General features: G+C 36.1%; 1 protein-coding gene across 3 annotated transcripts in view; it reads left to right on the plus strand.

Annotated features, from left to right (window-relative positions):
- SUFU (SUFU negative regulator of hedgehog signaling) overlaps positions 1–16,868 on the plus strand; it is a 150,386-nt gene that overhangs the window by 99,110 nt on the left and 34,408 nt on the right. For 2 of the 3 annotated variants that reach the window (XM_074295460.1, XM_074295461.1), the window contains exons 4-8: positions 9,276–9,418; positions 10,806–10,891; positions 11,738–11,810; positions 14,651–14,807; positions 16,681–16,792. In XM_074295460.1, the coding sequence (XP_074151561.1) occupies positions 9,276–9,418; positions 10,806–10,891; positions 11,738–11,810; positions 14,651–14,807; positions 16,681–16,792 (571 nt within the window). The remainder of the gene's footprint in view (positions 1–9,275; positions 9,419–10,805; positions 10,892–11,737; positions 11,811–14,650; positions 14,808–16,680; positions 16,793–16,868) is intronic. The other variant, XM_074295459.1, reaches the window with a different exon arrangement.

Below are 16,868 nucleotides of genomic sequence, written 5' to 3' on the forward strand. Positions count from 1 at the left end.
AGACTCTTGTCTCCTATGACTTCCTTTTTCCATTCAGAAGACAGAAAATGAAATTGGAATTAGAAAGAAAAAAGTACCTTTTTTTTTTGTTCCTGTTATATGCATATATCTTGATCTTAAATTCTTAGTGTGAACAATTCTCCAAAACTATACTAGAGAATTCTAAAAGAATGTAATTTCACAGAAGGATGGGGCCAGCAGTCTGTACATTACCTCACTATAGCCTTTCCCCTCTGTTCATTCCAGCTGTTAAATGGCATGTAGAATTCTCTTTTTCTGTTCTTTTGTTAACTTGTGTTAACTTGTGTTGATTCAACTCTTTTTTTTAATATTAAATGTTACTTTAGTTATTTAGATCTAACTTTATTTTTGTCTGTGAAATTTTAGTTATCTTTATTAAAATCACTGCATGTTGATAGGATAGTTCTCAAATGTTATTTAATTATAAATAAAACATCTTTTTTTCTTAGCTTGTTTTCTTGTGTTTTATTGCCAACATATAAAACTGATTATTTTTCATCTGTCTTCCATCCTTCTACCTTGCTGAACTCAACTGTTTTTTTTTTTCTTTTTTTTTTTGGTTGTTGTTGCAACTAATAGGTTTTTTTTAATAAACAATCATGCCACATATAAATAATTTTTGAATTTTTTATATTTTAATACTCATTAAGCTTTCTTTCCTGTTTTACTATAATTACTGCTGATTCTAATATGTTAAATGGGAATTTTGAAAGTGGATTGCTTTTTCCACCACAAGTCTATTGAAATTGGCCTGAATCATCTCATTGTTGAAGAGTCTCATCCATCAGAATTGATCATCATATAATTTTGTAGTTGTGTACAATGATCTCCTGGTTCTGCTCATTTCACTTAGCATCAGTTCATATAAAGCCTCTTATGAAAATCATTCTGCTGATCATTTCTTATAGAACAATAAACTTCCTCTTCAAACTTTTGCTCATTAACTAACTGCCTCTGTTCCTGCTTGTTCACCAGCCATTGGGGATTATGTATGAAAATCTGAAAGACTAATCACTTCAGATCTTTCTCATCCTAAGGAATCCATAACCAATGCAGTCAGGAAAAGACAGCTAGGAGAAGGGGCTACCTTTTTTGTTGTTTGCTTGCTTTTTTTTTCCTTTCTAATTTTTTTTTCTCTTTTTGATCTGATTTTTCTTGTGCAGTATGTATGATAAATGTGGAAATATGTTTAGAAGAATTGTACATGTTTAATATAGATTGGATTGCTTGCCATCTAGGGGAGTGGGAAGAAGGGAGGGAGAAAAGTTAGAATACAAGGTTTTACAAAGGTGAATGTTGAAAACTATTTTTGCATGTATTTTGAAAATTAAAGTCTTCTATTAACACACACACAGAGTATTTTCCTCCTGTAAGGAAAGTAAGAAAAAGGTACCTCAGGGACCTTCTAGTCAGAACCTTTCATTTTACAGAGAAGAAAAATAAAGCCCAAAGCAGTTCTCACTAAAACAAAGCAATTCTTTTATACTGTCCTACTTAGCACAACAGCTTTTCCAAATTTTTCATCATTTTTTGAATCTTGTATTGTTCTGCCTCTTCTTCTCAGCTGAGAACCTTGCCTCCTATTTCCTCTTTCTTCCTTTCCAGCCTATATCTTTCTAGATGCTTTCTTTCTGCCAGTATCTCCTCCTTCATTCATAGGTCATGCCCATGGATCTTTTTCACTCCCCCCTAAACCCTTCCTCGATCCTTCCATCTCCACTAGCTATTATCTGGTATCTCTTCTGCCTTTTGTGGCTAGACTTCTGGAGAAGGCAGTCTATAATTTATGCCTTCCACTTCCTTTCCTCTCCTAATTCTCTTTTAACAATCTAGCGTCTCACCTCTCCATTCAGCTGAAACAGCTGTCTCCAAACTTAGCAGTGATGTGTTACTTGGCAGATTTGGGGGCTTTTTCTTTGGGACCCATTTGACTCTATCAGTGACTCACTCTCCTCTTCTTGGCGTACTCGCTCCCCTGGTGCTATCTAATTGACTGGTCCTCTTCAGTGTCCTATGCTGGACCTTCATCCGGGTCACCTTCACTGTCTCCCCAAGATCCTGCCTAGAGCATTCTTTTCCCTCTAATCTGTTAATTCTTAGGGATCTTGTCAGTTCCTATGGATTCAGTTATCATCTCTGTACAAATAATTCACAGATCACATAATCTTCATTGTGTCCAACATCTTCTATCTGCTTATTTACAGCTTCCCATCTGCCTGAGTACCTTGAATTGGCTGTGTCCCATAGACATATTAACCCAGTAAGTCCAAAACTCATTAATTTCCCCCAAAACCTTTCCCTTTTACTGACTTCCTTTTACTGTCATGGGCACCACCATCTAGGTGCCTTTGCTACAAACCTACTGTCATCCTTTGCTCCTTACTCTCACTTCCCCATATTCAATTGGCTGCTGAGTACTATCATTTCTCTTTTGTAACCTCTCTCATCTGGAGTCCTTCCTCCCCTCTGATCCTGCTATTACTATGGTGCAGGCCCTATCATTGTCATATCTGGATTGTTATAGGAGCTTTTTGATTGGCATGTCTGCTTCAGCTCTCCCTACTCCAGGCCATTCTCCATTTGCCTCTCAGATTGTCTGATCATGTGATACCCCACCCCTTAAAAAAATTCTTTCAATAAACTCTAGTGGCTTTCTGTTGCCTATGGGATCAAGTATAAATTCCTCTTTTGTGAACAGGAAGCTCCTTCTCTGTACTGCAAACATTTTCACTGGTTGTCTTGTATGCCATTTCCTTCTACAGCTCATTTTATAGGTGAGGAAACTAAGGCAAACAGGATTTATTGACTTATCTAAGATCACACAGCTAGAAAGTATCTGATATTGGATTTAAACTCAGGTTTTCCTGGCTTCAGGCCTAGTGAACTATCCACTGAACCACCCAGCTGCCTTAAAACCTATGTTGGGAACTTCAAAAGGCTGAATTGTTAGTAATGATAGTAATCAGTCAGCCAATAACAGACAAGCCTCTAGTACTGTCTCCTAAGATGAGGTAGAAAGTTCTGAAGATACAGTACTCTGAAATACAAAGACTCAGGGAATGCTAATCCTGGGTATAGAAACACCATTATCCCTGATGGAAACCAACCAGGACCAACCATCCCAAAAGTGTAGCAGAAAGTAAGGCTTGATCCTGATATAAAGCCTTAATTCTGAGTCTATAGCTAGAGGGATGAGCAAGCTGAAGAATATACAGACTATATACAGAATTATAAAGATCCAGAGGTACCTCAGAATTCTGTAAGGAGAAAATAACTTCATTCCCAAGTTCAAATGGAGAGTCAAAGAAAAAAATAAAATTTCCATGAGGATTACATGAGTACTGAGAAGTGAAGCAAGATATGAAAAATGAAATAAAAGTTCTAAAGCAAAGATGCAGAAAGAGAATTCATACTTTACAAGAGGAAGAAGTGATAAATTTTTACTTCTAATTAACAGCCTGAAAATTTGAATAAATCAGCTAAGGGATCATTTAAGGAAAATTAAATCAGCTAAGAAATCAGCGACTTCCACGAAATAGTACAAAATCAAAAGATTAAAAGAAGAAAACGAAAGATTATCAAAATTTCCTAACTTGGAAAACAGGTCAAGGAGAGATAATCTAAGATTCTTCAAACTCTTTGAAAATCATAATTTTAAAAACTTTTTTTTAAAGCTAAGAACTTATAAATGAAAAAAAGGACACATCTTTTAGAACTAGAAGCCTAAGTGAAAATAAAATCTACCAATCCAAAAAGACAAGTCCTAAGCAAAATCCAGAACCCCTATGTTAAAAACAAAAAAAACAAAACAAAACTACAAGTATCTAGAAAGCATCAGTTTAAGTACCAAAGGCTCACAGGATTACACAAGTCTTGATAGCTTCTCCTGAAAATGAGAGGAAATATTAAAATATACTATTCCAAAAGGCAAAATATCTATAGCCATTACAACCAAGAATAACTTAATTTGCAAAATTGAGTACAATTCTATAGAATGAAAAATCTACCTTTAATTGAAAAGTCATTCCTGATGAAAAAGATCGAGGCTAGGTAGGAACTTTGAGCTATACACACAAAATTTGAGAGAACCAAGAAAGGTGAATTAATTTATTTACTTATTTTTTTTAATAGTTTTTATTTAACAGATATATGCATAGATAATTTTACAACATTGACAACTGCCAAACCTTTTGTTCTAATTTTTCCCCTCCTTCCCCAGATAGAATAGCAGGTTGATCAATACATGTTAAATATGTTAGAGTATAAATTAAATACAAAATACGTATACATGTCCAAACAGTTGTTTTGCTGTACAAAAAGAATCGGATTTTGAAATAGTATACAATTAGCCTGTGAAGGAAATACAAAATGCAGGTGGACAAAATTAGAGGGATTGGGAATTCTACGTAGTGGTTCATAATCATCTCCTAGAGTTCTTTTTGCTGGGTGTAGCTGGTTCAGTTCATTACTGCTCTATTGAAAGGTGGATTTATATGAGCAATTGGAAGTTGCTGTATGATGATCTAGGCAACTAGATACCTCAATGGATGAGATGCTAGACCTGAAGTTAGGAAGAATTGAGTTCAGATGTGACCTCAGTCACTTATTAGTTGTGTATTCCTGGGTAAGTTGCTAACCTTTGTTTGCCTTAATCTACTAGAGAAGGAAATGGCAACCACTCCAGTATTCCTGCCTAGAAAACCCCATGGACTGTATAACCCATGGAATAAGAAGAGTTGGGATAGTTGAGACATGACTGTACAACTGAACAGCTGAACAGCATATGATAATGTAATGCTTATGTTCTAATGATGGAAGAGGTAGTAACAAGTGTCCCACTTGTTACTAAAAGGCATAAAGGGAATTAAATAAGGGGGGGGGAAGAATCTAGGGTTGAATTGATTTTGTTCTGAAGTTTTGAAGAAGGAGAAGAAAAGGAAGTATAAAAAGAATATAATATTTAATAAATATAAAAATCTAAAGATTATACATGTAGAAAATAGGAAAAAAGGGGTGGAATTTGTTATTTCTTATAATTTAGGCACATAAGTAGAACAATATCCAAACTTGGAGAAAAGGGAATGGGGGGAGACGTGAGTTAACATCATATAGGAATTAGAAAAGGATTGAAAACACAGACACAGTTTACTGTAGAAATAGATTAAATTCATCGAAAACAAGGAAGAGGACAGTGAAGAGAGAGGATAGATAATACTGGGAAGAGAATAGTTGAAAGTAAAACAAACTTTCTGATCCTAAAGGACAAATTAAAAGGAAAAAGACTAGAAACTATAAAGGTATATCAGCTAAGGGATCATTTAAGGAAAATTAAACTAATTGTGGCAGATGAATAAATGAAATTTTTGCCATAAGAATTACCAAGAGAGATTTTCAAAAAGTTGTAGGATACTAAATACAAAGTGAAATAAGAATCAAGAGAATAATGTATACAGTGACAATGCTTAATTCTGATTGCAACGGTCTAATTAAAAGGGAATAAAACCCAAACTCTGAGAACACCAAAACTTATCAACTGGGAATGACTAGTCAAAATATAGTATTTTAATATAATAGAATATTATTGTTCCATAAAAATTTCACTTCAAGGAATCTTGGATAGTATGAACTAATAAAGTAGAGTAAGCAAAACCAATTGGACAATTTATATAAGAACAGAAACATTGTAAAGAAAAAACTTTGAAAGACTTAACTCTCTGATCATAGTAATGACCAGCAGACCTATGATCAAGGCAACCTATAAAGCATGTTTTCTGACTCCAGAAAGATAATGGATTTAAGTAGAGGAAAAAGGCATACCTTTATTTGGACATGGTTATTATGTGGATTATTTTTTATTTTTTTATTTTTTCCCTGAGGCTGGGGTTAAGTGACTTGCCCAGGGTCACACAGCTAGGAAGAGTTAAGTGTCTGAGAACAGATTTGAACTCCAGTCCTCCTGAATTCAAGGCTGGTGCTCTATCCACTGCGCCACCTAGCTGCCCCACTATGTCATTTATTTTGCTTGGCCATACTTATTTGTTACAAGTTTTGTGTGATTTTTTTTTTCCTTCTTTTCTATTTTTAATTAAGCAAGGGTTGGAGAGGGGGAAATTTCGATATTGATTGTAACGACAAAAAAAGAAAAGAAAGATGGATTACAGTTTAAACATTTTTAAAAGTCAACAGAGAATTATAAAAGATAATTTAGGAAATCTCTGAAACTGGGTTTGAATTCATATCTTCTGATTCCAAGTGCAAAGTCCCCTCTCTACTGTGGCACCTCTTTCTGTATTCTGTTTTGTATTTACCCAGGCTATTTTGGTATTAAATTCAGAATTTTTTAAAAAAATGTTAAAATCATAAACAAAAGGATTGAACTAGATGACCATTAAGGTCACTCCTGTCTGTAAATCTATAATCCTATGACAGTAAGTATGTGGTAATAATTATTTTAAACATTTTTATTGTATTTTTGAGATTTGTGTTTTATTGTTAAAATTGTAATAAATTATTAATTTTATTTGAAAAAATAAACTGTTGATTTTGATTCATAAAAGGCTATAGCACTGGATTTTCTAGTCATCTGTTTCCAGGATAAGTTTAACTTACCAGTATTTTGAGTGTGTTTCCGACGGTCTTAAGAAATCAAGTCAATGCAACAAGAATTGAGTAATCTTCCAAACTAAGTGCTCTAGGGCCATCTACTGGGAAGAGTTTGTTAGGCTTCAATGAGATAAACCAAGTGCTGTTAGCTCTTGGCCTTCAAAGAGAAATCAGCTGGTTCCTGTTCTCTTTGTAGATGACCAGTCACCATGTTCATTCAAAGTACTTTCCATCTAGGAGTTGCAGCAGGCTATAGTAAAAAGAATATTTTTAGAGTCAGGAGACCTGAGTTGTAGCTCCAGCTCTGCTGTCTTAATTTAACATGATTTGGGGTAAGTCATTTCATCTCCTTGGGCCTCTGTTTCCTCATCTGTATGAGAGTATTGGAATAAATGGCTTTTAAGATCCTTTGCAATTCTTTGTTTCTATGATGCTTTGAAGATGTTATAGGTCAGGTTTCTTCTCTGCCCCTCTTCATTTAATGAGAAAACTGAACTTGTCCTCTGTTATTGCTGTTGCCCTCACCATCTGTTGGTTCTTATCATTGTTCTACACATTTACAAGCATACAAAATATAGTCTCAGAAAGCACACAAAATAAAACAGAAGAAGGACTGCTCTGCCACTTATGTGCCTTGGATGGGGCTATAAGAGAAGTGTAAATGCAATTAGGTACAGGATGTTTAATCTCCTAATACCCTATACTGTGCTATCTTTTCTAAACAAATCCAGGTGATACACTTATTTCCTCTTTTGACATCTTGGAAGGTTGGCAGCAAAAGTAGCATGAAGCTAATCTTGTGAATGGAAAAGACACTAAGTGTAATTTTGGGATTTTATGAACAGGAGCAAAATGTTTATTGTTATTTAATCTTCTGTTTAAGTCAGTTGAAGACAAAAACAGCCTGGGAGAGTTCAGCTTTTTTTTTTTCCCTATCTTAAAAAAAAAGTTTTGGTTTTTGTGGGGGGAGAGAGGCTAGTAATAACAATAATTTTATAAAGCATCATTGAAATGTTTAAGAAATATAAGCAACAGAACATAAGGAATTTCAAAAGAAGCCACAGACAAGTTATGGATGTATTAAATATATTCTTAAAAGCTATATGTAATGAGAGTCATTATTTTGTATAGAAGCCTCATATTCTGGCATTTGCGTGTGGAAATCTTCGTGTTTGTTGATTTTTATAATTTGTGTTAGAGAATGAAAAATGTATTGTTCTTGTCTGCTTCTCCACATTATAAGTATCAGGGTGTATTATCTGATATGAGTGCTTTGACTAACTAGAATTGCTATTTTCTTTAAAAAATCCCTAAATCTATAAAGATAGAGAGAATAAATGTAGAGCAGTTAACTATTATGTGTTTTGATAGAAAACACCCCAACAGTTGCCGGGAATCATGAAAAGCTTCACGAAAAAGTGGTATTTGAGCTGCTGCTTAAAGAAAGGAAGACAGAGGTGGTGAGAAAGTGCTTTTCTAGGCAATGCAGGTCAGCCCAGAGACCCAGAAACAGGAGATAATAGCTTTGTATAAGAAGTAGAGAAGGCTAGTTTGGCTCCAATTTCACAATGCAGGAAGTAGGAAAGTACAGTGAGGTTAAAAATACTGAGTTTTGGGACAAAGTTACAAACAAAGGGTTTTAAAAGCAAAAAGGGAGAAGGGTATATATTTTTTTTCTTAGAGACAGCAGGGAGTCACTGGAGTTGTTTGAGTTAGGGTAATGACATAGTCAAATTTGTGCTAAAGGAAAATTGATTTGGCAGCAGTGGATGTAATGAACTGGAGGTGGGGAGAGACTTAAGGAGAGGACTAATTAGGAGGCCATTGTAATAATCTAAGTTAGAGATGATGAAGTCCTGAACTAAAGTGGGGGAGCTGTGAGAGCAGTCAGATGTTAAAGAGTTATTGTTGTGAAGGTAGAAATAAGAAGATTTAGTAACTGATTTGGACTGATCAAATGAAAAAAACCTGCTATTCTCAGTAGTATAGAAATCAGTTTCCATTTTAATGAGAAGGTTGCAGAAGAGATTAGACTATTATCTTACTTATTTGTAGATGGAGAGATGGTTGATTTTGTTTTATTTTATTTTCTTAGAGTATTTTATTTTTTGTCAAAGTGGAAATAAATGCCAGGGCTAACACTGCTGCTTACCAAACAGATGATCTCCTTGCCTGATTATGCTTTCTATTTTCTTTACCAACATCCCCTATAGAAATTTAATGTATGAGAATACTATGGGGGAAGTGGCCTTCTTGGATCTTAGCTATAAGAAGGGTGGCTTTGTCCTTTTACATTCATAACTATGATTTAGCATAGGTGAATGAAAAAGGTACCGGAACCCTTCTAAACTATTGTACAAATTAATAGAATCTCCATTTACTCATCTGCAAAAGAATATGCCCAGACTGTTTCATTGTAACTTGACTCTTGGCTAGGTTCAGTTTGAAGTATAAATACTATATTGATATCTCAAGGGAACATGCAACTTTGTGCTTTTAAGAGGTTTTTTTCTTTCTGAGTTTGTCTCCTCTTCTGCGAAATGGCAATAATAATGCTTTTACCACCTATCTCAAGGGTTAGTTGTAAAGAAAGTACTCTGTAAAATTTAAGGCACCATATCATTTTGAGTTATTATTTTTGTATCTTTTAGAAAACACCTTCTGCAGTGGTGACCATGTATCCTGGCACAGCCCTCTGGATAATAGTGAGTCAAGAATCCAGCACATGCTTCTGACTGAGGACCCCCAGATGCAACCTGTGCAGACTCCCTTTGGGTTGGTTATCTTCCTCCAGGTAAAAACAGAGGAATGCTGAATCAAGTAGCCATCTCCTAAAAGACAGGAAGAGAGGAAAAGGTCTATTTAGATGAAAAAGAAGGATCAGAATTCTAGAAGCATGGCTAGTGGAAGAATAAAAACAAAATACTTTGCCAAATATCTCTCAGAAAGTCAACAGGGTTAAGTGCTGCAACTCTCAGTATCCCCAAGATGGGACATGTAGCAGTCCCATGTATCATGGATAATGCAATGATTCATTTGTAGACCATCACTACCAGATAATAAAATACTAGAATGTAATTAGAGAAACTAGTAGAGAAACTGAAAAAAGAACTTTAGAAATAGATCAGTGAAAAAGGTGTCTTGTGATACCCTTGAAAGCAGAATATGAAGTATATAAGAAACTATAGAAGTTGCTACGTGAGGTGATATTGAATGAAAACAAAAGAATCGGAATTATACACTACCAGGCAAAACTTCTGGTAGACATAGAAGGGGACATATAACAAAAGTTGTTTGTTTATTTGTTTTTGCTTGTTTTTTCTTTGCTAACTCTTAATCTAGGACAATAAAAGGGAAAGCACAGACCTGGATTCAAATCCTACCTTCAGTATTACTAACTCAATAACTAATTCTGGGCAATTCACATACTCTTCTTTTGCCTCAATTTTTTCAACTGCTATTTAAAGAGATTGGAATAGATAGCCCCTGAGATCCCATCTACCTGAAAACACATATTCCTGAACTTGTTTGCTTCTCCCATGTCAAAGTTTGGGGTTTAGAGTAAAATTGTCTCTTTGTTTTAGGACTATTGTATTTTTTCTTAAATGATTAATGTTTGTCTATTTAAAAATTTAAGTAAAGAAAAAAACTTTGGCCTTTTCCTTGAGGAAAATAAGCCTCTCAGAATTGGCTCAGAACTGAAGAATGAAATCACATTGTGTTGGTTCTGAACTGGAAATATTTTACATTTGCTTTGGATTATATTGTGTGTGACCATAACATGAACAGAAGATAGATAATCACTGTGATCATCTAACACAGTGATTTTATCCAGAATTTAAGATTCAGAGTTAGTATGTGGTGAGTGGGGAATCTTATTTGGAGCATTTCACTTTCTTAGTGTCTAAGGCTTCCCCTTTGCTTCTCTGCATCCTTGGAGTAAGGTCTTGAAGTCAACAAGATGTCTATTCTATCATAGCCAGGCTGAGATAGTAGGAAGCAGTTTCCAATGTGGTGTTCCAAGGGTATTAAACCCCAACTTTTAACATATCTCTTGTAGTCAGCTTAGATTCTCCCACATGTTTCTATCCCATAAGTCTCTAGGTTGCTGACTAGTCTCCTGAAACAGGAAGGAAGGATTGTTGTTAATGCACAACCACATCTTATTTCTGGGATCTTAGATTGTTGGTGTTTGCACAGAAGAGCTACATGCAGCCCAACAATGGAATGGACAGGGTATCCTTGAACTACTTCGAACAGTCCCTGTGTAAGTATTATGATATCATTACTATCCACCTTTCTTTCCTTGCCATGAGTGTATAGATTTAGTTCCCTAAAACACTGGAATGGTTATGATGGTAAAGCAAAAGCCAAGTGAGGAGGGTCCCTGACTTACTGGAGGTAAAGGCTCATCCAGCCTCTTCTAAGAAGCTATGCCCTCTCTCTCTCTTTGGAGTTTACTCTCATATTATCAACTGATCATCACTTAGCATTAGGTACTTATTTTGTGCCAGGCACTTTGCTAAACACTGGAAATACAAAGACAAAGAAAAAAATTGGTTTCTAGTCTCAAAAAGCTTACCTTTTAATTGGAAATAAGGATAGAATGGTGAGAACAACATGTGCATTTATGTGGCATATATATATATATTTGTATATATGTGTAGATCAGATAAGTATGAAGTAAATGCTTGGTAACCTAAAAGAAGAAGTTATTATTACTAGAAGTTAAAGAGTAGGAGGAGCCAGGAATGGCCTCTTGCAAAAGATGGCTGGAGCTTAGTCATGTATAAGTATGAATTTTCTCATTGAGGATTCCCCCAGTGATTTGTTGGTTGGTGTATCCTTAATCAATCTTCTTTTTAAAAAAATAAATTTCTATAAGTAACTTTTAATATCCATTTGCATTTTCAGTTCAGCAAGATTAACCAAAAGTCTTATATTATATGTAGTGTGCTATTATTAAAAAAAAAAAAAATCTAGGGTAGTGTCTTCCCTCCCAGTCATGTCCACCTCATTGTTTTTTACTCCAATTCACTCCTACTCAGTTTCTTGGCCTCTTTCTAGAATATGTTGAATTATTACTGTATATCTTCTTGTTTTTCCCTCATAGAGCTGGTGGTCCCTGGTTAATAACTGATATGAGAAGAGGCGAGACCATATTTGAGATTGATCCACATCTGCAAGTATGTCTAGAGTTTAGAAAACTTCTCTCACTCATCTATCTTTTGTTCTTCCTTGCTTATTATGCCTTTCCTTTCCCTCAAACCAGTAGTGCTGAGAATAGAGCTGACATTGGAGATTAAAAAGTTCTTAAATGCATTTTGCCTTAGGCTTCCAGACAGCTATCTTTCTTATTTGGTTAGTTGTTTTTCAGTAACTTATAACATACACATAAACACATATATACACCCATTTTCATTCACTGACATATTGTGGTGTTTACTGGGATCTAGTTTTGGGGTCATCTTTATGTTGACAAGGTATGAATTTGGCTTAATTAAAATGCAGATTTTCATAACAAATACACAAAAATCTGACTTCATATGTCTCTTAAGTTTGCTGTCTTCAGGCTCTCATTGCCTTCTCTGGGACATTCAGAATTCCAAAATATTACTGAACGTTATAGGAAGGTAGCTTAGTGTTTGTGCTTCCCTAGAGAAGGGGAAGCCTTTATCCAGGAAGAAAATGTGCTCTTTTCCCCAGAGCACATTCTGGGAGATTTGGGAAAGCTTGGGGGGAAGCTCAGATCATAGAAGTCCCATCAAGTTTATTGCAAATAATGTCCCCTCTTTTGGGGATTATAGATTTTAGAGCTGAAAGGAACCTGAGAAATCATACAGTCTGGCCCACCCCACTCCACTGATTTTACAGATAGAGAAACTGAGGCCTAGACCAGTTAAGTGAATTTGACCATGATAAACCACATAAACACTAAGCAGCACAGGTGGGATTTTAGCCCACATCATCTTACTCCAAATCCTTACTCCTTTCCTATTCCAACAGGCTGCATCTCTATGCTTTGTTTGGCGTTCCCTGTGTATCCTGGGTCAGTCATGCCATAAATGAGATAAATAGGAGGCCATCTAGCTCCTTGTTCTGCAGCCATAATAGAGCTTTGCATTTGGTACTGTGTACATGATTTGACACTCTTCTAAGTCTTGGGTGCTGAGAAAGGGCTCTGATTCTTTGAATAAGTGGGGTGAGACCAATCAACTATGTCTGAATGCCAAGAGCAATCTTGTCCTCCCTTTGCAAGTAATCCTGAGATAAGAGATATCAGATCTCTTAAAACATTTTTGAGAATAATAGTAGGGAGGACAAATAGGAAAGTTTCCATAAAAACAACTCTCTGTGCAAAGATAAATTTCTCTGCACATATGTCCACCTGCCAGAGCAGGAGCCAAGAACTAAGCTTATTTCAGGTCTGTTAGTAGCTTCTAATTTCCTCTTTGCTAAAATGAGAAGATTAGACTAGATGATCCTTTCTTGCCTTAACATTCTTTGACTGTATCTTGAGCAGGGATAATAAGAAGTGAGAAAAAATATGTTTTAGTACTACAGTTCCAATGGGCAATGTCAGTTTACTTCCCTTAGCTTACTTCTTCCATTTATTAATCTGTCAGAACTCTACTCCTTAGAGCAATGTCTTGTTTTTTCATGGATTTTGGGGAAGACAATTTCATATTTGGCATTGAGAAAATGAAGACATTGGCATTCCTAGTACAAGGAGCTATTCTACTGATACATACTGTAAATAAATGGCTATTTTCTCATTGCTAACTTTTCCTTGTCCACCAGCCCAAACTAAACTGAAAATAAATGTCACAACGAAAGTAAATAAATAGCCAATGATGGGAAATGTTTTGGAGTCCATGTTCCTAAGTCTACAGTGAAAATAACCAGTTTACCAGTCAGTTTACTAAATAATGATAACACATACTGTTCTTTCCCAGTCAGACTTCTTCACCAGATCAAAGTGGTATCACACTAAGGCCTGTGATGATATTTGGCACCTTCAGAAAATAGAATTCAAGAATTCTATAGATAGGGAAAGGTTGGTGCCAACTGAGGTGCCTATTCACAAGAAAGCTACTTTGACCTTAGCTATTTATTATTCAGTTCTATTTACTCTAAAACTGGAGCACACAGAAAAGAATATATGATTAGTATATGAAAACAAAAGTACATAGAAATATTTTAACAAAAGGAATCTAGGAAGTATTTTTAAAACCTTTGTTTCTTAATATTGATTTTGTATATCCAAATTTAGATTTTGGAATATTAGGGTCTATTTAGAGTCTTTAGGCTGAAATAGAAACTGTAGGTAGTCAATGCCCTTGTATCACCCATCTGAAACCAAAAAAAGAAGTAAATTTTACTCAGGTTTTGTTGAATAGCTTGTTTGTCAGTCAGAGACTACTCCGTTGGTCATATCCTGGGTGCCATTCTGCTATATAACTGTACCCTCTAGTTCTTAAAAGAAAAAAGAAAATTCAAAGTGATTTAGAAAAAAGTTAACACCATCCATCCCCTTTCCTTTTAAACTTGTTCCATGCAGTGTTACTTTCCTGTTTAAACTCCTGAAAGATGAATTCCTTAGACAACAAGGAAAGAAGTATATTACTCCTAATCAAAGGCAGACGTCTGCTCAGCCTCAGGAGAGGAGTTCATGTATCTAGGCCCTTACATACCAACCAAACATTTTGCTATGGGACTTTCCCAGAAAACATTGGGAGTGGTTTGGCAAACGACTAAAGCCCCTAAAGCTTAGTGAATAAATTCTAAATCTGAGCGCTGATTTGCCCATGTGCAGAAAATGTGTGGCTTACAGTTGGCCATTCTGTTAATATCCCTGACTTGCCCTTGAAGGATCTTAATAGTTAGTTGGCAAAGGTTTTCTGATTCTGGTAGCTGCAAAGAGTGTGGTTGAAGGGATTTTGTTCAAAGAAGACAAGAATGGTAGTGGCAGCTTGCTGAAGAAAACATCTGAGTAGTGTGCTTTGGCTCTTTGGGTCTTTTCAAGCAGGAGAGAGTTGATAAAGGGATTGAGACAGATGGCTCCAATCTGAGTGGAGTGAGTGCCAAGTGTGCCTGGGATGATCTGAGCCGGCCCCCTGAGGATGACGATGACAGCAGGAGTATTTGTATTGGGATGCAACCTCGGAGACTTTCTGGCAAAGGTGAGGTCTCTGCTTGCCCCAAACTTTTATCCTCCTTACCCCTTGCTCATGCCCATTCCATTCTAACCTAATCCTTGCCTCATTTTCCAGTATCTTTTGTCTGAGCTCTGGTTTACATTATCTCTTGTGATAACTTTCTAATAGAAAAAAACACATATTGATAGTTTCTTACCTAGTCATGATTTAATGTTAATCATTCTCTCCCATTGCAGTGTGATTAAGAGTATCTCATTAACCTCTTTCTGGGTGGCATTTGTTTCCTGAGTGTATTTTTTGAAGTATAACCATTCACAGTGATAATTTTTTACATGTGCCCATGAAAACTGACTTAATGGAAATGAGCTGGAGTCACAGGGCAATTATAGAAAAGGGGGGTAGAGACCACCAAAGATGGAGATTGAGTTGAATTAGAATCAATACAGAACTCTTGCATCAGAGCTACTAAAGCCACAGGTAATGGAAAAATGAGTTCAGTGTATAAATTCCCAGTAGATATAAGACTTTTCTTACAGAGATTTGTGCCTTTGGTTTCTTACAGATGTAATATAGGACTGTTGACAGTGAACCCTTGTCCTTGCAAGTTCCCAAAGAGGAATCATGAGTGACCCTGATCAACAAAGCTAGCTAGGTTATGATGTTAAGAGTGCACTCAAATTAGTTGGGTACAAGAATATTTGGTGAGTTTTAGCAAAGTTTTAGCAATTAGTAAACTAATTCCAGAAAAGTCTGAAATGTTAATTTGTTAGGTACAAATAATTATTTTTCTCTTACTTTCTGTCCATTTTCTTGGCCATTTCATTTTTTTAAATGGTTAATAGACTTATAGTCATGTCTCTCTGAACAAAACACAAGGTGACATTTGTAGAAGATTTTCTATTTCCAGCCTTCCCCTAATGGGGCAACATTTTAAGGAAACTTCATTACAAATATTTGACCCTTTTCTTTCCTTCCTGTTTATTCTACAGATGTACCAATTTAATAGGAAATTCAGAGAGGGTATGCAGTTATCAGAATCATTCAGTTGAACTTGAAACAAGGGCTGATTTTTTTTCTTTTTTGAGGATCCAGAAGTTTTGTCCAAAGGTTCAGCTGACTGGCTTTCTTTCGTGATGGACAATGTACAGAGGAGCCTGCTTAGATCAAAATGTCATTAGAGAGAAGCAGACCAACTCAGCAAGCTTTATCTCAAAGGCCAGCAAAGTCTCTTTAAAAATAAGCCTACCAAAGAAGTTAAACTTCTAGTAAAGCAGGTTAGTGGACCACAGGAGAGAATTTGACTAATTTTGTGAAATTCAGCCTCTCACTCCATCCCTTGCCCAACAAGACCTAAGGAATAGTAAAGGTCTCTTATGTATAGAGTTGAAGGGAAGTGACTGGGGGCAAGTCTTCCCTGTGTGACCCAATTCAGTGTGTCCCTAAACTGAACCTGGCAGCTAAGTGAACGGCACCACATATATGCTGATGAGTGATAATGCGGGGAATGTGTCAGTCCAAGCTGCTGTGTCTGCTAGCATTCCTAACCATATGGTATTGTTGTTCATAAAGATTTCAGTGGTTCATAAAGGGCTTACCTAAGTTACAGTGAGCAGGATGGAATGGGGTAAGCATGTATCTTAGGTAGAGAAATGAACATTCCTCCTAGCCAAAAAGAGTGAAAGACTCTGTCTTGTGCATACCTTGAGGTTCAGATCCAAATCCTTTTCTTCAATAGAATACAATAGAAAAAAGTTAATCATACTTCTGGGTACATATACAATAGCTCAGGACCAGCATGATTTTTTTCCCCAGGTTTGATGGTATTTTCCAGTTCAACAGCTCTATCAGATTTGGGGTGCTTCACATGACATCAAGTGAACAAGTTCTTTCTTTGTAGATACAGAGCAAATCAGAGAGACCCTGAGGAGGGGGCTAGAGATCAACAGTAAACCTGTCCTTCCTCCAATCAATACCCAGCGGCAGAATGGCTTGAATCATGACCGAGCACCGTAAGTCTCTGACCCCTTCAAGAGTTTAAGCTTTATGTCTCCAATGAGCCACCACTTATCCCAGCTCTTGAAGAAG

This window comes from Sminthopsis crassicaudata, chromosome 2, assembly GCF_048593235.1.
Source record: "Sminthopsis crassicaudata isolate SCR6 chromosome 2, ASM4859323v1, whole genome shotgun sequence".
Lineage (NCBI taxonomy): Eukaryota > Metazoa > Chordata > Mammalia > Dasyuromorphia > Dasyuridae > Sminthopsis > Sminthopsis crassicaudata.